The sequence below is a fragment of the Poecile atricapillus genome, chromosome Z (genome assembly GCF_030490865.1).
Source record: "Poecile atricapillus isolate bPoeAtr1 chromosome Z, bPoeAtr1.hap1, whole genome shotgun sequence".
Taxonomy (NCBI): domain Eukaryota; kingdom Metazoa; phylum Chordata; class Aves; order Passeriformes; family Paridae; genus Poecile; species Poecile atricapillus.
This window is the reverse complement of record NC_081289.1, coordinates 128,515,689-128,537,472: the sequence shown is the minus strand read 5'-3', so window position 1 is coordinate 128,537,472 and position 21,784 is coordinate 128,515,689. Positions and strand designations below refer to the sequence as shown.

At 39.7% G+C, this 21,784-nt stretch overlaps 1 protein-coding gene across 1 annotated transcript in view; it reads left to right on the top strand.

Moving 5' to 3' along the window:
- IL31RA (interleukin 31 receptor A) overlaps positions 1–21,784 on the top strand; it is a 35,584-nt gene that overhangs the window by 4,566 nt on the left and 9,234 nt on the right. Inside the window, exons 2-11 of the mRNA XM_058827433.1 lie at positions 7,577–7,659; positions 8,191–8,487; positions 9,857–9,977; positions 11,475–11,641; positions 12,802–12,953; positions 15,376–15,541; positions 16,189–16,271; positions 16,805–17,021; positions 18,237–18,419; positions 20,541–20,642. Coding sequence (XP_058683416.1) covers positions 7,608–7,659; positions 8,191–8,487; positions 9,857–9,977; positions 11,475–11,641; positions 12,802–12,953; positions 15,376–15,541; positions 16,189–16,271; positions 16,805–17,021; positions 18,237–18,419; positions 20,541–20,642 — 1,540 coding nt within the window. The 5' untranslated portion in view covers positions 7,577–7,607. The remainder of the gene's footprint in view (positions 1–7,576; positions 7,660–8,190; positions 8,488–9,856; positions 9,978–11,474; positions 11,642–12,801; positions 12,954–15,375; positions 15,542–16,188; positions 16,272–16,804; positions 17,022–18,236; positions 18,420–20,540; positions 20,643–21,784) is intronic.

Here is a 21,784-nt window from a genome sequence, read left to right as displayed (position 1 = left end):
TTGATCTGCTGAAGGGCAGGAGGGGTCTGGACAGTTTGAAGGACTGAGGCCAGTGGTTTGAGGTTCAACAAGGCCAAGTGCTGGGTCCTGCCCTTGGGTCACAGCCCCCACAGGCTGGGGCAGAGTGGCTGAAAGGAGCTGGGGGTGCTGGTGGCAGCAGCTGAACATGAGCCAGGCTGTGCCCAGGCATCCTGGCCTGGCTCAGCAATAGTGTGGCCAGCAGGAGCAGGGCAGGGATTGTTCCCCTGTATTTGGCACTGCACACCTTGTGTCCATAAATATATTGCAAGGAAGAGAAAGGTTAAGGATAGTGTGGGCCCTCTTCAAAAGGAAGTGGGAGACATGAATACCCTGGGCAGAGAAATGGCTGAGATTCTCAACAACCTCTGTGCATAAGTCTTCAACAGCAAGTGTTCCAGCCATGTCAATCAAGTCAAGAAAGGTAAACGGAGAGAGAATGGGAGAATGAAGACCCTAAATCAACTGTGGGAGAGGATCAAGTCTGAGACCATCTAAGGAACCTGAATGTGCGCAAATCCATGGGATCCAATAAGATTCATCTGTCGGTCTGAGGGATTTGGCAGAAGAAGCTGCTGAGCCACTATACATAATTTTTGAAGAATTATGGCTATCAAATGACTGAAAAAAGGGAACCATAGCCCCCATTTTAAAGAAAGGCAATGCATAAGCCCCAGTCAGTCTCTCCTCTGTGCCAAGATCATGGAACAGATTCTCCTGGAAGGTTTCTGCTAGGGCACCTGGAAAACAAAGAGGTCAGTGGTGATAGCAAACCTACCTTTACTAAGGGCAAACCATGCCTGACAAATATGGTGGTCTTCTGCGATGCGGCTACAGCTTTGGTGGACAAGGACAGAGCAGCTCCCATTGGCTACCTGGACTTAAGCAAAGAATTTGACACTGTCCCACTTGCCATCCTTGTCTCTGTATTGGAGAGATGTGGATTTGATGGATGGACCACTCAGTAGATAAAGAACTGGCTGCATGGCCACACTCAGAGTTGTAGTCAGCAGTTCAGTGTCCACATGGAGATCAGTGATGAGTGGTGTCCCTCAGGGGTCAGTCCTGGGGCTGATACTGTTCCACACCTTTGTCGGTGATGTGGACAGTGGGATTGAGGGCACCCTCAGCAAGTTTGCTGATGACACTGAGCTGGGTGGGGCAGTCGACACAGGAGGGAAGGGATGGCATCCTCAGGGACCTGGACTGGATTGAGAGGTGGGACCATGCAAACCTCAGGGAGTTCAGCAAGGCTGAGTGCAAGGTCCTACACCTGCATTGCAACAATCCCAGCCACACCCACAGGCTGGGCAGAGAAGTGATTGAGAGCAGCCCTGTGGGGAAGGCTTGGGGGTGGTGGCTGATGAAAAACTCACCATGAGCCCACAGTAAGTGATCACAGCCCAGGAAGCCAAAGAAATCCTGGGCTGCATCCAAAGCAGCATTGGCCAGCAGATTGAGGGAGGGGATTCTGCTCCTCTGCTCTGCTCTGCTGAGACCCCACCTGGAGCACGGCATCCAGCTCTGGGGTCCCCAGCAGGAGGACAAGGAGTTGTTAGAGCAAGTCCAGAGGAGGGCCAGCAGGTTGCTGAGGGGACTGGAGCACCTCCCTTTGAGGATAGGCTGAGCAAGTTGGGGCTGCTCAGCCTGGAGAAGAGGAGGCTGTGTGGGGAGCTCATAGACACCTTGTGGTATCTGAAGGGCCCACAGGGAAGCTGGAGAGGGATTCTCTGACAGGAACTGGAGTGACAGGGCAAGGAGGAATGGGTACACACCGAAAGGGGGGAAAATTAGTTTAGATACTAGGAAGAAATTCTTTACTATGAGGGTGGTGAGACACTGGAACAAGTTGCTCAGGGAAGTTGTGGATGCCCTATTCGTGGAAGTGTTTGAGGCTAGGTTGGATAAGGCCTTGAGCAAGCTGGTCTACTGGGATGTGTTGCTGAACATGGGAGGGAGTGTTAGGATTAGATGGTCTTTAAGGTACCTTCCAACCCTTAACATTCTGTGATTCAATGACTCTGTGACATGCTGTCTTTACGTTTGTAGATGTGGCATATTCGTTATTCTATTGCATCTTTTAGATGTCACATCTACACTGTGTAGAGAGGCATGTAGCTCATGTAGTTAAAAACAGTATTAAAATTGGATCTGAATGGAAAAATGTCTTATGTCCTGAAAAGGAGAAGAAGGGCAGTTAAGAAATGGTCTTAAATATAATATGGTGAAAAGCATGGCTTTGATTAATCAATATTTTAATCACTTGAAGAGGACAGTTCTATTCATATATGTTAAGTCATTTAAATTTGGCTTTTATAGGCATCTTTTAGTGAAACACTTATGCTCATACAGTGAATTTTCACTCAGACACGTTCTTTCATCACTTTCACATGTACAACCTCTTCACTAAACAGCCAAAGAGCTGTTTTGTCACGTGTCATGTAGCAGTGTCCTGACAAGCACATAAGATTTGAGCAGCATGTCAAGGTAGTGACCTTCTGAGTCACTACCTTGGTTTCTGGCAGGTAGTCGCTAGGACCTGCCATGCCAAGTAAACAGCTGCTAATTGCTACTGAAGAAAGTGGAAGCAGGGGCACTGAACCAAGTTAACAGCTCACATCTGGGAGAAGTTGTGGAGGTCTCTCTCCCCAGTTCTCTCCTCTATTTCACCAATGCAGATGCTTGTCTGATCATGTAGCAAGTTGCTTACATTTGCTAATGTAGTACAAATACTTTCTTTCCTTCGTTTTCTGCTGTTTTGGCAAGTGGAAGTAACTTACTGTGTGGCTAGAGTGTAGAAGTAAGGTTTTGGCGCTCAGAAGATATCGGAATGTCATGGAAAGATAGTAAACCCCCCCTCTCCGTTAGGATGGTAAGGCCCCCTGCAATTAGCCAATAGCACCTAGCTGTGATGAAAGCAGATGGGAGTAACATAGTGACCCTAGGTTATAAAAGGTCAAATTCTCCAGCAATAAACACCATTTTTTGCCATCCATCACATTGATGTCTTGTGGGTAATGGACCGAGTGGCCGGGGGGGGCCACTGTGCTGTTCCTTGAACCAGGGTGTCTGCCTTGCTATAAAAGACAACACTAGAGAAGCACTAGAAGAGAGAAAAAAGGTACAGGATGATTACAGGATGATGAACACCAACTGTGTGTATGGAATCTTCGACTGTTTAAGGTTTCTGGTGTGCATGTGAAACTAGAATTTTTCAAAGGCTTCTAACTTGGCATTGCAGCCAGCTTGGTTATGCCTGTTCCTGTAGTGCTGTGCTCCATTGTGGTGGGATATGCCATGGTATGTGGTATTTTCAGCTTAAGCATTCAAAAATATTTTCATGATTTGCCAATACTTCTGAGTTCAAATTAGTTCCTAAAAAAGTATGGGATTACTGGAACTAGTTAAAGGAGTATGATAAAAAATTTGGAAAAAAATTGGAAACAGCTGAACTGTTTTGGTTGAAATGCAGCCTCTTCTGTCTCATATCCCTCAAAAATAGCAAATCCACATGTGTAAGATATCAGCAGAATCTTTATCTCTTATTATGAGGAATAAACGAGGAGTTAGAGATACACATGTGCCTGCAAAACTGTGGTCTTGGCATAGTGGAGATGTGGTGGGATGATTCCTACGGCTGGAGTGCTGGAATGGAAGAATACAGGTTCTTTATGAAGGACAGGCAGGGGAGATGAGGAGATGATGTTGCCTTTTATCCAGTGACCACTGGTGAGCACAGAGCTCTGCCTGGGTGTTGCAGTCTGCAACTTCAGGATCTCGTCCAGGAAGCTGCAGGATTCTGGGGACCAGCATGGAACACCAACTGAGACGGGCTCCCGTTCATGAAACCATTTACTCAGCATGGGAACAAACTCAGGTCCAGAACAGAGAGCTCCGAACAGAGCCCGAGCAGGGGTTTTTGAGGGACTGAACTTTTGAGGGTTTCCACCCCTGAGGGTTGAGTTCAGGGTCAGGGACCAGTAGAAGCACACCAAGGGAGAACCCCCAGGGACTCAAACCCAATCAGAGCACCTGGGCTGCCCTTCACAAGGGGTTTGGGGTGGGACAGTGTTAACTCTTTGTCTCCCCTGAGGCACACTGCCACACCTGGGGGCAGGTGAGGAGCTGACAGACCAGTGATGGGACAGGGGACAGGGACAGGGGGACATCATAGTGGAGGTCTGCTGCAGGCTACCTGACCAGGAAGGCTGAGCAGATGAGACTCTCTACAGACAGATTTGGGGAGCCTTGTGTTCATAAACCCTGGTGTTCATGGGGGTCTTCAACTTCCCCATCTCTCTGAAGGACAGCACAGCTAGACATATGCAATCTAAGAGGTTTTTGAAATGTGTTGGTGGTTACTTCCATCTCCAAGTGGCAGTGGAGTTGATGAGGAGAAGTGCTATGGTGGACTGTGTTGTCCCCAACATGGAGGGGCTGGTGGGAAGGTGAAGCTCAGGGGCAGTCTTGACTTCCATGACTGTGAAATGCTGGAATTTGATCAAGATCCTTAGGGCAGCAAGGACAGTAGGCTCATTATCCTGGACTCAGAGGAGCAGACTTCAGCCTCTTCAAGAACCTGCTTGGTAGAATATGATGAGATAAAAGCCTGGAGGGAAGAGGAGCCCAAGAGAGCTGGATGATACTCAAGATAAAAATCTTTCTCAAGCTAAGGATTGATGCATTCCAACAAAGAGGAAGTTGGTCAAGAACACTGGGAGGGCTGTTTGGACGAGCTCAAACACAAAAAGGAAGTCTATACCGAGTAGAAGCAGGAACAGGTAGCCTGGGAGGAGTACAAAGAGCAGCCAGGGATCAAGTTAGGAAAACTAAGAGTCTTGATAGAATTAAATCTGGAGAAGGCCATTAAATCAAGGGCAATGAGAAAAGCTTCCGGTGTTGTGCTGGAACAAATACTTTTTTTTATTGCCATCAATAGTGTAATCCATCTTTACTTCTTTGCGAGCAGAAACATACATCCTATATGAATAAGCAGTAATACATTCTCTTTATGTACTGGCTTTATTTTGTGATGGAACACATCTTGCTACTGCTGTATTCTAGAAGTATGTCACTGGAAAAACTCCTCCCTCATTTTTCTTTGTATCCCACATGTTCTTTCCATTTTTTTTCTCCTAGTTTTTTTACTGTCATAGCCTCAAAATTTATAAAATGCTTCTCAAGACAAACTTAAAATAATATTTTAATTGATTTCTGACAGAAACTGAGCTCAAAGCATTGTTTTTATCATGTTTTTCTCTTTTAGATTACTGTAAAGTTTAATTTTTTAAGAAAATCCAAGAAGTTTTTGTGGAAAAAGCCATAGTGTGGGGTATAATCCATACTGCCTATATCCCACTTAGATCTCTGTCCAGTAGCTTGGTGCACACCTGCTTCCTGGCATTATCTGAACCTGTGGGAGCAGGAGATACTTTATTGGGACTGAAAGCTACTGGTGTGCCAGTTTTAGGGAGATAGTACTTGTCTCCCACCTGGAGCCATCCTGAGACACAGGTTCAGTGGAGAGCTGAAATTCCAGGCAAATCTGAAAACCTAATGTGAAATATGGACCCTAGCTACCTGCAAAGTAGTAATGCCCACATGTTGCTTATGAGCATAGTAACTAGAGCTGCTTGTCCAGGAAGTAGGAATAGTGGGCTCTAGCCCCGCATGTGGTGAGGGCATCTGACACCTCTGTTTTCTACAGGCTGATCTCTACTTACTAACCAAAGGAGTAGTGTGGGTTGCTATTCATGCTGGAATTGGACCACTTTACAGGGGTTCTTACAGACAAGCTGAGGAAGCAGGGGCTGGATGAGCAGTGAGGTGAATTGAAAACTGGCTTAATGTAGGCCAACCACTGGTGATGTATCCCAGTGGGCAATACTGGATCCAGTCCTGTTCAACATTTTCATTAATGTTCTGGATTAGAGCACTCTGGCAGAGACTGTCTGCAGTGAGTTTGCTCATGACACGAAACTGGAAGGGGTGGCTAATAAACCAGAGGGTTGAGCTGCTGTCCACAGCAACCTTGACTGGAGAAATGGGCTGGCAGGAACTTCATGAAGTTCAATAGGGATAAGTGCCAAATCCTTCATCTGGGAGGTGCAACCCCAGACAGCCGTACAGGAACCTGGCCAGGTGGAGGGCAGCTTTGCAGAAAATGTTCTGGTTGTCCCTGACACCCAGTAGAATGTGAGCCAGCAATGTGCCCTTGTGAAAAGAATGCTGGTTTCCTGGGCTGTGTTAGGACTGCAACGAGTAGGTCAAGGGAAATGATCCTGTCCCTCTGTTCTGCACTGCTGACCCATGCTTTGAGTATTTAGTCCAGTTCTGGACTCCTGATAGCAAGAGAGACATGGACAGAGTTCAGGGAATAGCCACAATGACAGTTCATGTACCGGAGCATCTGCCGTGTGGGAGCTGGAGCTATTCAGCCTGGAGAAGAGAAAGCTTCTCATCAGTAAGAGAAGGATCTCATCAGTACCTGAGGGGAGGGTGCAAAGAGGGCATAGTGATCTTTCCAGTGATAGGACCAGAGGCAGTGGGCACAAGCTGAAACACAGTAGGTTCCTTCTGAACATCAGGAGATACTTTTTTTTGCTGTGAGAATGGGTGAGTACTGGAGTAGGTTACCCAGAGAGTTTGTGGACTCTCTGTCAAAGGACACCTTCAGAAGCTGTCTGGACATGGTCCTGGGGAGCTGGCTCTAAGAAGCCCTGTGTAAGCAGGGAGTTTGGATGGTCTGTAGGGGTCCCTTCCAAACAAACATTCTGTGATTCTGTAAGTGCTGACAGCAGCACTCGAGGCAAGAAGAGTGTTTGATTTTTGTAATTTTTTTCTTACAGAACACTAGATTCATCTGTCCTCCTAGAAGAAATCAGTCTACTACTTTGCTTTCCTCCTTCTTAACCTAGAGTCTGAGTTTTCTTTGTCTGGACAGTAGTTAAGTAGTTCTTTTCAAAAAGAAAGGGAAAGAGAGGTGCCTTCCTTTGTCTTCGCAGAGTGCACTCAGGTCTGTTCCAAGGGACACTTAACCAGGGAAAAAACAATATGAATTCACTCTCTTTTGGGTGAAATGTGACCTGGACTGTTGTCCACATCCTGAACATTTCTTGACTATGTGGTGGTGATGAACATGATAGGCAGATAATTCCTTCTCTTACAGCAGCCTTCATTTTCAAAATAATTTGCTAGATGAATCTGCTTAAGACAAGACTAGGCAGGCTGAATGTCAAGTGAATGGAGATACATTTCTTACCAATTATTTACATGATCCTTGGAAGGTAAAACTCTTGTGTGGATTGGATTTCCCTCAGTGTTATAGGTACACTTATCTTTGTTATAGGAAATGTACGCAACTTCTCTTAGTAAAATTGCATCAAATTTCTCCATTGTTCAGGTAAGTAACACTTAGACAAAGCAATACTTCACTTGAACACAAATGGGAAAAGCTATTAACGTTATTAACTTCTGCACAAATCCTAACAAAGTACTGAAAGGGCATCTTCACTTTACTTTAAAAATAAACATTATTTTTATTTTTATTTTATGATAGCATTTTCTGCCCATACTTACTTGAGAAGGAAATGTTCAGCAATTTGGTTTGGATGTTTGTCCTACTCTGCAGCTCTGTAGCAGGTATGTTTCTGGATTATTAGCACCTGTCTTGCCATAAGAAATTTTTCCAAAAGGTAAAATTTGCCAAATGAAATTTTGAAGAGTTCTGAAATATGTTGCAGCTTAGTTGTAAATTTTAGCCTTACTGATTTAATGTATTTTTGGATATTGTAAGTAATAGTGATAAATGCATGTAAGTTACATGCATATCTTTTATATGTAGGAATGTTTTGTAAAAACAGGCTTGAAGTACAAGCTTTTTTTTTCTTCCTTTAAGTCTATTAATAAAGTATATGAGTGGAAACTTCCTCATTGTTTCTGTGAAGTTGTTGAAATATCACTCTAATGTAAACACCTATTGTAATACAGTAATTAATGTGAACTGCATTTTCAAGCAGCAGTGTCTGATTCCAGTGACTAACTGGGCATTTTATTTGATTTCTAAATGAAAAAGAAAATGAAATTATCTTTAGACAACAAAACAACTTAACATTTTTCCACTAGTATTTTAAGAGGAATATGGCTGTGTGATGTCTTTGATTTTTTTTTTAGATGAAAACTTCATCAGAGATGCTGACATTTTTCCTTCATCTCCTGAAATTGAAAGAGGATCCTCCCTGGAACTATCTTGCGTTCTTAGAAAGAGCGACACACCTCAGAGAAATGCAAACCACATCATCTGGAAACTGAATGATGCATTGATTTCTCCAGAAGAATATAACGTTGTGAATGAGACTGTGTCTAATATAACCATCCATAATTTCACTTACAGCACAGCTTATGTGGAATGTCTCATGAAATACTTGGACAAGGAGCTACCTTTGGTTCACACAGTAGTTAAATCTGGCTGTAAGTAGAAAGGCAGAAAGAATAATATTAACACTTTTTAATAACTTAATATAATAATTTTACTTCTAAAACAGCTACTTTTGGTTGTTGCATTTTAAAACACATGTATTCAAGTATATATATATTTATATACGTATTATTTTTTTTTCTGAAATAAAGCGTGAAATTACCAGCATTTCTTACTGACACAGGCCTGTAATCTCTCAGACCCTTTTGCCCAGATGTAGTTTTCTGTTGGGTTCCAAAGATAGTGGGTCTGTCCATTTGGTTATATCTTCTTTCTAGACTAGCCAACTTAAGCTTTCTCCAGAGATGATTTCCTCTCTAATCCTCTCTTCTAAAGAAATTATATTTACACTCTCTTACAGAGAATGTTAAAATATGTATATGAATTCTCTAATTCATTGAACAGATTAAGTTAAGATGATACTGGCAGGTGACTGGGCCTCCCATTCTAATAAAGAAGCAATAGAAGCAAAGCATCAGTAGAAAAAAATCCAGCAAAAGCCTTGCTTGTCTGCAAAGCTTAGTGTGCTGTAAGCTTGTTGATAAAAGCAAGATCTTTTGACAATTCTGTTAGATGGGACAGAAAAACACTGTTTTGAAAAGAGGGCTTTTTCAACTAGTTTATTTCACTGGGCACAGTTCTCTTCTTTTCTACTCCACTTTCTTCTAACCAATGAAAAGCTTGAACTGTAATAAAAAAGTCTTTCAGGGTGTTACATTTTTATGGATGACTTCAGACTATAGAGATTGCAGAAGATTGTTTCCTTTGTGCTATCTTGCTTTTAAGATAATGGGAGTCTAGAATTAGTGATCTCTTTGAGGTCACATTGATCTGTTTCCCAGGAACTTCGGCACTCTTGAGGATGGGGAGGTTTCTCGGATTCAGGTCTTTCATAGGGTAAATAATTAGATATTTAGAGACAGAACCAAAAGGAGTTCTGTCTGTCACAGAATGCCTTTTTATTCGTGCTTTTGCGGTTTGTTTTCCTCTTACTTTCTGGACTCACCTTAAACTACAGATGTGTTGCAGGAGATAGACGGGGTATGTATATGCTTAGATGTTCAAGACAGTGTATGAAGTGTTTTGATATATGATAGTTAAAGAGTTACTGCCTTTAGGCACACTTAGTAAGGTATTTCTGAGAAGTAGGTGGAGAAAATCTCACTGTCTCCTCAGGGTGAGATTGAGTGGTTTTGATTTTGGCTTTGTGAAGAGTTCTGAGGGCAGTGAGGGATGATAAAATGAAGCGCTATGAAGACACTGAATGAAGTTTGCCATAATTGCTTTTTGACCAACAAAATCAGGTGTACATAAAGTTACTTCTACTGTTTTTTGTTTTTTTTTAAACCTCTCTAATTGTAGTTCGTCCAGACATGCCAGAAAATATTTCCTGCATTTACTTCTATGATGTTAACCTTACCTGTACCTGGAGTGCAGGAAGAGAAACAAGTTTTACAACGAACTATACTCTTTACCGAAAACTGTAAGTACTAGAGATACTGGGCACTGGGCTGCTGGGGTGTGACAACCAGTTCTCTTCCTCTCTCATCCTGACTTCTGTTTAAAGAAAACTTGAAATCATCATGGAGATTGTAGTATTGGCATTTCTCAGTAATTTAAATTGATTAATTCAGGGTTGGTAGTTGTTGAAAATACTTGCAGTCTGATACCTTTTTAGTGTGCTGTATAAAGGAAGTAAGCATTCTCAATGAATATTCAGTAGAGAAATATATATATCAGAGTTGATACTCACTTGTTCTTTGAAGTAACATTACTAGTGAGATTGGAAGTTGAGTGCCCATACGCACAAATGGAGAATGGAGGCATTTTATGGGAGAGTTTCCCAAAAGCTTTCTATGTAATGAATTATCTTCATTTTGGGTGTGTAAAAAAGTTTGCTTTCTCATCTGCTTTAAAAAATTCCGATCAAAATTCATTAAACCACTGCTTTACTGCAGTATTCTGCTTGACTCCAGTAGCGTTTGACTTAGTGACCCTTGGAGTCATACGGTTTCAGTGAAAAAATCCAGAGCTGTCCTTTTGGATTGCTTGGGGATTTCTTTTTACAAATATGAATTATATGGTCTCATGCTTTCCAGTGTAAAAGCACAGATACTTGGTTCTTTCCATTTCTATTAGATTTTAAATGCTGGTTAGGAGCTTGCTTTTTCATAAGTAACTGTGAAAATGGTGAAATCAGTGATGTTCCAAGGCAGATCTCAGAAAGGATTTTGAAGGTGATAGCACAGATCTATCCCAGATGAACTTGTCAATCTGACCTTCATAGTGCTGCTTCTGTAGTAGTAGTAGTAGTGCTTTTTTTTCTGCCTAACCAAGACTCCAGGTAATACTGTTTCATGAAGATATTTCTAAAATGCCTGAAGTTATTCTTGAGAATAGGAAGGAGTTCAGACTCTGGATGGTACTTTTTCCATCTGGATGGTACTAGCACTATTATGCTAGTGTATACTATCTTTTTAATTTAAATTGTGAGGTAGGGAAACCTCTTTAGTTTTGTCTCCATTTTAGCTTTGATGTTTTAGTCTTCTTCCCTTTTAATGTGTAACTTTCTTACTACTTCTGGTGTTTCTATATTTTATAACTTGGCTGCATTTGTGAAGCCAGAAGCTAAAACAGCCATTGAAAGCACATTTCAATATTATTCCTTCCAGTATAAGCACAGACTTTTTATTAGCCACAGAGTCAATTGGACTGTAGAACAATTTCCAGCCAAATCTAAACACTAGTTTTAATCCTGGTATCTCCCTAGATGAGTTAGCATGTGACTGCAAAAGCACTGGTACAAGGGGGCAGGGAAATTAGGAAAGGGTATTCATTTGCACAAACATGTTGTCTAAAGATGTTCACTGGTAAAAAAGTCTTGCAGCCTCAAAGATTTAAATAATAACCTAAGAATTTGTTTGAATTTTTCTAAGAACGTCCTCTAGTTTCTAACTATTTTTTTTGTTCTCTTTTATAGGATGAGTTCTCCATATACAGTCAGATCCTGTCAGAATACAACAGAGTCATGTTCATTTTTTTATCCATACAATGATTATAGTAATGATTTTTGTTTTCAAGTGGAAGCTAAAAATGTTTTGGGTGAATCCTTAACAGAGTGTGTTTCTATACCTTTGCAAAAAATAGGTAATTAAAAGAATTAATAAAGATTTAATTTATCACCTTTCCATGTAAAATTCTTCAAATTGGTTGGTGTTTCAGGAGTAATTTTCAGCAGTTTCTTGATCTTACTGTGAGGTGGTGAGAAATGACAGGGTGTTGTTTTCATGCTATGCAACATCTAACTGCAACAATACTTCTTTAAGCTAACATCTGATATATCCATTACAAATTTTTAATTATTGAGAAGTGAAGGCCTTATATTAAATTTTTTTGTCATCCTAATTGGTACTCAGACGCTAATATTTCTGAGTGGCACCAAATAGCATTGCAACACCTGGCTGTAATGAATAGTGATATTACAATTTCTCAAACACCATCCATTATTTGCTCTGCTCTTCTGTTTTCTGGTTAGGAATGTTAAAAAAAACCCACCTGTTCTATGTGCAGTAATGATTGCACAAAAGAATATTATTTTGTCTACCCCTTCTCCTTCTGTCCCATGCTTCTCCTCTGTTCATTTTGGTGGTGTTGTTATTCAGTAACTCTTGTAACTGACTACTTTTTGCTGCAGCACTCAACATCAGTCATATCCTTTATTCCTGTGTTCAGACCTGCTCTGACTCCTCATTACTCTTCACATATGACTCTCATTACTCTCCACATTCTCCATGCCAGACTTGTCTTATCTTATTGCTAGGCCATTCTTTTCCCATCATCTCCTTTACACTTTTCTCCCCCTCAAATCCTTTTCAGCTGAATTCTTTTCTCATCTGCAGTTCAGTCTTGTCTTTGGCATCCCAGCTCTGTTTGATTTGTTTTCCCTGCTGTTATCTCTGGGTAATATTTTTCAGTCCTGATACAAATGAAAGACATCTGCACATCTATTTGAGAGCAGGTTTGTGAGTAGAATCACAGAATCATAAAAAGGCTTGGGTGGGCAGGGACACCTTCCACTAGACCATATTGTTCAAAGTCCCAAGTAATTAAATCAGTTATGTGTGTAATTTCTCTTAGAGATTATTTCTCATATGTAGGATTATGTCTATAAAATAAACCATCACATGAATACTCCAATAGGATGTATGTTCCTGGGATAAGGATTTAACTTCTTGGAACACACAGAGAAATTTTCAACTTTTATAGAAGCATTTTCCTCTCTTAATGTTTTTGTTTCTTCTTTCTAGAGAAATTTGCCTCTCCTGAAATCCTTTCAGTAAAAAAAATCCCTGGTATTAAGCAGTTACTTATGGTAACCTGGAAAATGCCTGAGAAAATTATCCCTTTAAAACATATAATTTGCCAGGTTCAATACAGAAACTTGTATTCAAACTTTACCGTAAGTTACATAATTTTTCTTTTGCATGCCAGTTTCTTTGTGACTAACTTCTTAATATTATAAAAATTATAGAAGTAAGAAAAGCAACAGGTTTTTTGATATAATGATAACCTTGCTGTTGTAGTGGAATGTTATCAGGGGTGTGTGATCTTAAGAACACTGTTTGGTTTTCTGGGGTTAATTGTCCTTTCTCTTTTGGTCATTATCTGTTTTGATACATATCGTGCTTCTCAGTATTATTCTGTGGAAGGATGAGGGATGACCCTAGGCCAAGGGATTATACATGCAGTCAGTCACAATATTTTATTTTTCTCTTGCATTTTGGTGTTGAAAACAGCACTTGCTCAGAACCACATTACTTGAATCTGATTAAGATGGAATGATGTTAAATTTATTTGAAAGTGAATGCAAGTACAAATTTTGCAAGATGGAAAATAAGGGAAGTTATTTACTTAGTTTGTCTTCCTGACACTTAAGTGGAATGGTTGTAAAAAAACCCCAGTATTTGCATATTTCAGCTGATCTATTCCTGTGATTCTCAATATGGAAGGGGTTGTGTTTGTAGTTTTACTATTTCTTCTTTCAAATTAAGGAAGTGGCTAAGTTTCTTGGATTGTTTTTTTAATTTCATTGAACTGTCTGTCTACTGTTTGATGCACTAGCATTACATGTAAAATTTTGGGAGAAAAAAATACATCAAGGTAGTCATCAGAGCTTTAAAAAAGTTTCTAATGTTAAAGTTGTTTCTAACTAGCATCTTTCTCATGTTCTCAAGCATCATTACTATAAATATGACATACTGTTTCTTGAATTCAGGATATAATATTCAGAATGATTGGATGGGCAGGAGGGCTCAGGTCCTGTTGGGGTACTGGAAATGGAACTAATGATTGTTTAAAAGATCTGTTTGAGATGTTTATCCCTTTGGAGCCAAGGCACTGGTCCCCTTGTGACACTTACTGCTCTGAGGTCCTTGGAGGGCTACAGCTTTATTGTTTATGCTGGCTATTTTTCAGCACTTGCATTAGAAATCACCTGGTTTTTTAGCTATCTAGTACAGTCTGTCCATTTGCTTCCTCCGCTCACACCTCTGGATTTTCACACAGATATTCCAGAAGAAACAGTAGCTATCCATGACTAGTAAAGACATAGGAACTGTTTCTCTGTCAGCACATATATGCAAAAAAACCCCAACGAACCAAAACCAACACCCCAAAAAAACCAACTAGAAAATATTTGAGCAAATGACAGATACATTCTTGGCCTTTAAAGTCATCTGAAAAACCAGTCTAAATAGTGTGAACTGTTTTTACTGAGTGAAAAACATGTGACTTGTTTTTGTACTTGCATATACTAAATTTCTAAGTTTCTAATTATAGTGCAATACCAGTGACAGCCTTTTGGCAAGTAACTAAAACCTGCTATGAGGTGTCTCAAATTCTGTGTCAGGTTCTGCCAGAGGTTGATAATAGTTTTGGAGCAATCTTTTTATTGTAGATTTGTTGCAGTCTGTCGCCTACAGTGGTTTGGAGAGCCCTGAATTCATTCTTGTAGAAGCAGGTATTTTTTGACAGTTTCTTGAAATCAGAACAGACTAAAATCTTCAGTTACATTAGGCACTGCACTTCCCATTATGGTTTTCCTATGAGTGGGTGTCTGCATTTGTTGTCGTTGTTATAGGTTGTTATAGCACAGTCTGCATTGTTAGAGACTGATTCATTGGAAGGTTCAACTCATGGAAGCCAGGAATTTCTTCACTGTGTTTTAGCCCTGTTGTGTGTGTTGGAGTGAGTGAGGTTCCTTTTAAGACAAAGAAATGACTCGCATTGTTATTACTTTTCTGAAAAGATCCCACACCATTTATTTCTCACATTCCCATCTTCCTTCATCACTTACAGGCTTTGTCTAATTTTTTGCCTCTTGGTATCTGAATTTTTTGTCTGTTCATTTGCCTTTTCGTTTTAATCCTATGCTGATAATCTTTGGGACAGCCCACAGCCACACTGTTGTATGGCTGAGCTAGAAGGTCTTGTAACTCAAACAAGACAGGAAACAAGTACCCAGCTGACTCACAAACTGTGGTGGGGGGAATCACTGCTTCCTCCAGGATGCTGTTCTGGGACATTGTTGTAGTAATGGCTTTAGCAATAACCACTTGCTTCCCTCCAGTGGGACATGCATTCCTCCAGCAGCTTCTGTGCGCAGCTGCTCTAGAATCACATGTGAGCTGCACACTGTTCAAGCCACAGGTCAGACAGTAGAGACCTAGTTTGGGATCAAGTTTTTCAAACTCTGGAGTTTTACAGGAAGAGCAAAGGTGCTACACAAAAACTGCATCTTTTTTTTTTTTTTAAAGAAAATAAGTAATATATCTTCATGCAATTTTATATCAAATAACTTTTGTTCGTATATGTATTTCCAGAAATTTGTCAACGTGTCCCTGAATTCTAAAAAAGGTATAGTATCATGTAATCTCACAGGTCTGTGGGACTCCACAGACTATTCTGTTGCCATTCGGTGTATCAATAATGAGTCAGCATTTTGGAGTGGATGGAGTGGAGAGAAAAACGGAAGTACAGAAGAAAAAGGTAAACTGCCTACCTGTGAAAGCTTTCTTCTGCTATACTTTGAGGCATTAGGGTTTAAATTAGGGAAAAATTGTGTTTCAGGGTTCAGTTCCTATACTGAATTTAGAATCCTGTTACTTTAACAGAATATGTGTATTTTGTTTAAAGATAGAAAACTGAAAAACAGCAAGTATTGGGAATTAGAAAGATGATTCAAACAGCATAGGCCTAAGAAGAAAACAAATGAGTAGACAGTGAAGAGAAGAAAACTTAAGAGTGTAGATGAAAGATTTAACAATGCAAAGTAAGATAGTAGCAGAAAAGTAGTGCAGCATGTATATTCAATGAAATAAATTTTAAGCAGAGAAATCAAAGTGCCAGTTATAAAACAAGACTAGAAAATCTCTTCTAGGACACTCTAGAACTCAACAAATAGAAGAGATCAAGCAGGAAACTTACGGAAAGAAGGAAGTACCTAATTAGGGGAAAAAAGGCATAGCACTACAGAAGAGAAAACTTTTAGTAAGTTTCTCTTAGACTCTGTGTTTGAAACCTTTTGATTGTTTTCACCATATTAAGAAACCTTTTGCTTGTTTTCACTATGTTAAACTGTCTCTTTAACATAGCTACAAATTGCAAGGTTTGGTTTTCTTTTTGTCTTTAAATAGCTCCTTCCAGAAAAATGGATTTGTGGAGAGTAATTGAGTCTTCACACTCATCTAGAAACAGATCTGTACATCTTATGTGGAAGGTATATACATATTTTTGTGAATTGATAAGCATATTGGTATCCTGTAGCTGCTGTTGTCTTTAAGTATTTTAGTGCTGTAGAGCATAAAATTTCCAGAGGTATTTGCTGTTATCAGAAAAAAAAACTCTCACTGAACTAAATTAGAATTGAAAAGGCTTTTGTTTACTGAATGGTAGATGAATGGAGTTTTGTAATCTCTGTGAAAAGGGAGCATTTAATTGTGTTTGGATCATTCATTGAAAGTCCTTTAACTGCATTTGAATAATCCAGTTTACCAAACTGTGTTTAAATTCACTTTAATCTTCTAGTAAATTGTCCAGAGGCTCCTTGTATTTTAAATCTCAGCATTTGACTTTTGAAGTACATCAAGGAAATTGTCATGGCTGTCTGTTCTGAAGATGGGCCTGAAGAAAATACCTTGCTTTTCTAAATAAAATATAATAGTTTTGTAATTTGATCTTTAATGCAGCATATATTTTTGCTTGTGCAAATAACACTGCAAAACACTTACTACTGTATATTTTTTTTAACAGCCATTAAAAAGCTTTCTGCCTTCTGGGAGAATTCTAGGCTACAAAATACAGTATTTTCCAGAAAACAAGACTGCATGTAAAAGGACAAACAATTCTACTGATGAGAAAATCACCTTATTTTTAAATGAAGATGCACATATAATATCTGTCACTGCCTATAACTCTGCTGGAAAGTCTGCTGAAGCTATTTTGAGGATTCCATCCGCTGATGAAAAATGTAAGATTTCTCAATGTTATATTTTTCTCATTAATGAAAAGTGATTTTCATATCTGTTTAAGTTCTGATACAGTGAAAGCAAAATTGTGCTAAGGACTCCTGTCACATGTATCTATGTATATCTTGTCATATTTTGCCATCATGAGTCATATTTCTGTTAAAGATAATTATTATAGGGGTTTTGTTTTGAGATACAATTGTTAAGATATGAATACTTTGGGATGTCATATTGAATTTCTACTGTATTACTTTCTGAAGGTTTTTTGGTTGGTTTAGGTTTTTTCCTAACTTTGCAGCTCCAAAATAAATTTATGGAATGCTACCCAGTTCTTTTGCATCCTTTTGTTAGCTCATAAGATTGGTTACCACAGGGCCCTATTGCAGAGTATTCAACAACATCATTCAAAGATATGATAAATAGAAGTCTCTAACTTGTGTTAGTGGAAGCAGGGAGAAAAGCCTTGTGTTTATTCTCATTTCATAAGCATTCACAGAGTACCCATCCCACCCACTACCAGGGGTGGGAAGCTGGTCTGCTCTAGCACAAGAGTTGCGCTTTGGCTCTTATGTTTAATTCTGATACTGCTCTGAGCCTTGTGTTGCAACATCCTGCTCTGATCTGCCATGATCTGACAGAGAGATTGTATTTGACACACTTGAATCACTTCTAACATCAGTTTTTCATGATGTAAGTGCAAGTGTCCGCCTGGAACTGCTCAATCAAATTCCATGTCTAATCAGAAAACTGGATACGTAGATTAAATGTAGTTTTGTCCTAGAGGTTGCTGACTACCTCCCTATCCACTTTTGCATCCCACCACAAAGGTTTTCCCGCCTTTTCCACTCTGTGGTGTGCTTTCCCCCCACTAAATACATCTCTTTTTTTTTCTCTGCTTCATCAGGTCATTTTTGCCTCTGCTTTGCCAGGCTGGATTTTTTCTCCGACTTTGATTACCTCTGTTCTGCAGACTGATGGTTCACCTTTGCTGCAGCGTCGTTCTTGACCTTGCTGACTTGCTTTCCTGTTCTATTGCCTTTGTCATCTAGATCAAAATTGCTAATGAGCTACTTCCAAAATTGGTAGTAACTTGGTTTATAAGGCTTTGCACACTGCAAAATTTGGGTTCTGAAAGAGAGACTTGCTCTTGAATTCTGTATGTGTTTTTCAAGCTTTTGTGAAGACAGAATTGCTGATATTTTCTGTTAAATTTTTAGCCTCTCAGATGATTGAAATAGTGATGGCCTCTACAATAAATGAAGAAGTGGTGGTGCAATGGAAGACCTCTGGTCCACAAACAACCACATATGTGGTTGAGTGGTATGAGGAATTGGAGACGGACCCTTTTGGTAGATCATGGCAATATGTGTCAAATTCTACAGAGTGGAAAAATAACAAAAGTATGTTTATCAGATACAGCTGTAACAATGTACAGATGTACATGTATTTATAGGTAGATTGGAAAGAACAAACAAGGATGAACTCATGCATCTTTCCTTGACCAGTTTTAAACATTTTATTGTTATTATATTATATTAATAATATGTATTATTACACACTTTATTGAAATCTCTGCAGGTAGTGTAATAGCATTTTTTAGTCTTACAAATGTTTGTGCAACATGCAAGATAGTGTTTGCTCCTGTATAAGATTAGGCTACAGAACTGGTGTTAAAGCAGTTCTGTGGCTTGATCTTATACCAGTAGGGAGGCCTGTGACTGATGTCACTGATATGACTCATCTAGCTGAGAAATCTAGAGCTATAAAAAAAAAAAGAGAAGTTGAATATGGGAAAACATCGTGCTCCTATATGTTTTAAAGTGAGAACATCATAGCATCATAGTCCTCCATGGGCTGCAGGGGGACAGCTTGCTTCACCATGATCTTCACTACAGGCTGCAAAGGAATCTTTACATTCCCTGTTCCAGTGTGGATTCCCACCTATGGGAGACAGTCCTTGTTGAACTTCTCCAACTGTAGTTGGAGTTATTCAACTCCAGTGTGGCTGTAGTTATTCACAAACTGCTCCAGCATGGCTCCCCTGTGAGGTCACATTGTCCTTCAGGCATCTACCTGCTCCAGTGTGGAGTCCTCCACAAGCGGCAGGTGAATGGTCCACTTTACACACTGAGTATGATGGCACATGGTCTGCAATATCCCTCTGGTCACCTGTCCTGGCTGTGTCTGCTCCCAACCTCCCAGGCACCCCCAGCCCCCTCAGCACCACGGCAGTACGAGAAACAGAAAGGCCTTGGTTCTGTGTGAGCTCTGCTCAGCCATAACAAAAACATCTCTATATTGTCAACCCTGTGTTCAGCATAAATCCAAAACTCAGCCCCCTCCAGCCACTGGGAAGAAAATTAACTCTACCCTTGCTAAAACCAGCTGGATTAATGTATATATAATGGCTATTGCAAAAGGTGTAAGGGACTGAAAGAGCAGCAGAAAGCTGATATAATGCAGGCATCTGTTGATAGCCATTATTCTTGTTGAGCAAGCTGCAGAGCTTGAGAGGAATGATTTAGGAAACCCTTTACACTGGTTTCATTCCAGGGAATGTAAAGCTACAGGTATGTCCTCTTGGAGTTGATGGGAGTAGTTGTAAGTAGTGGGTGCACCCGGTTGATTACTTGGCTCCTGGATTGTTTAAAGTTCAAAACTTCATTTCCAGAAACTGGAACTATGTCTTGAAACATAAAATTTTACTGGAGAGGTGTCACTTGGGACTATTTTACCCTTGAGTCAGGCTGGTTAGAAGCAGATCTGCAGTTGGTATGACTAGAACATCAGCGCAGAAATAATAGAATATTCTGAGCTCTAGGTGGCCCAGAAGAATCACTGAAGTCCAACTCCATGCACAGGACACTTCAAAAATCACACTATGTGTCACTATGTATTGTCCAAATACTATTTGAATTTTACCAGACTTGGTGCTGTGACCACTTCCCTGGGGAGCCTGTTCCAGTGCCCCTTCTGGGTGAAGAACCTTTTCCTGATACCCAGCCTAAGCCTCCCTGACACAGTTACTTGCCATTCCCTCGGGTCCTGTGTGTTAAGAGTGAGGGACCCCACTGCTTTTTTATCCGATACATGAGACAAAGTTGTCTCCCGCAGAGCAGTAAACATAAAGCTATGTGAAATCAAGAATACTACCTTCAAGTGTTATTTTATACTGCTTATTTGAAAATAGAGACTTCCTCTAAAACCGTAGAGGGTTTCAAGATGAGTAAGTGGATTCATATTGAGAAGTTGTATGATGCTGAAGTGTAATTACCCATTCAAACTATTTCTCCTGGAAAATGAGTCAGAAACCATGTGCTCTTACAAGTACGACAATGAAAAAAAGTGTGTTAAAGCCAGTAATGAGCATTCAAATTGTTAATTTCATACTGCACTTGCTAGAGAGTTGAAGAAAAAAGTCGGTAACAGTATATTTAGAATTCCCTTGTGATTTAGTCTGTTTTCATTGTACTAACATCAGATAGAGATTGTGTGTAAATATTCTTTTCTTTCATTTACAGAAAACTTTAAACCTTTTTTATGCTATAACATCTCAGTGTATCCTCTTTATGGAAATAACGTAGCAGCTCCATCTTATGCACAAATCTATGCTCAAGAAAAAAGTAGGTATTTTAAAGTAACATGTTGTGAAAGATGTCTTGTGTCTGTTTCTCAGGATGTATTATCTTTGAATGATTTGGTACTATCATTATTTGAAAAAGAGATTAAGATTGTGGAAAACTCCCCAGGTTTCAGGGTTCCTGATTTCTCTTCTGTTCAGTGACAAAATTGGTCTATAAGAAAGTATTTATCTTGTGATACAGGTACATTGCTGCTTGCACCCACTAATTTTTTACAAATTGTATACAAAGCATTTAGAAAGAGTATAGCTACAAACAAGAAAGAATTTTTAAACTAGCTATCCCTTCAATATTACAGCTCATTTAGATATACTATTATACTTGATTACATTTGTCAGTCTTAATATATTAGGAAATTCTACTCATAAAATGTCTGGTTTGAAAAATCCACTTTTTGTTAAATTTTATAACATAATAAAATATTTGCGGTCTTGCACATAAAAAAATGGTAAGAAGACATGACGCTTATAATTAGATAGAAATTGTGGATGAAGTAGTGCTTTGTAAGGGAATGGTTAAAGTTTCTATATTTGTAGAAGTTTATTGTGAATTCAGTGATTTATACAACCAGCTAGAAGAATGTAGTTTACCAGTAATTTTAAGATTCCATGTGAAAATGTTGATTGGCGTGTGTGTATATGCGTAAGTACATCTATGCAAATGTACATGCACACATACTACAATGCACCACTAGAGAGTATTAATTACTGGGGGGAGGTAATGGATTATTTTATGTTTGTGTAATAATTACTAGCACATTCAGAACTGTGTTTTGAGTGCTTTCCTGTTTATAGGTAGCTGTGACAACACTCAAGGTTGTTAGAGAACGGGAGGGAAGTTGATTTGTTTTAAAACTTCAACACAGAGAACTCTTTTTTCAAAGTTATGAACAATGTGTGTGACGTGGTATTGTGTAAGTAGAAAGGCTTTGTTTAGTGTGATGGGCAAGGCTGAGGATGCTGGGGGTGCTGGAGATGACACTTGAATCCCAGCTCAGCCAGAGACATTCTGCAAAGGCAGCGGCCTTGCACCTGAGTCCACTCCCAAGTGCACAAACTATAATTTCCTCTTGATCTCTCCCTGATGTTGTAGCAATAGAGCCCTTTGATGATCACAGAGTATTT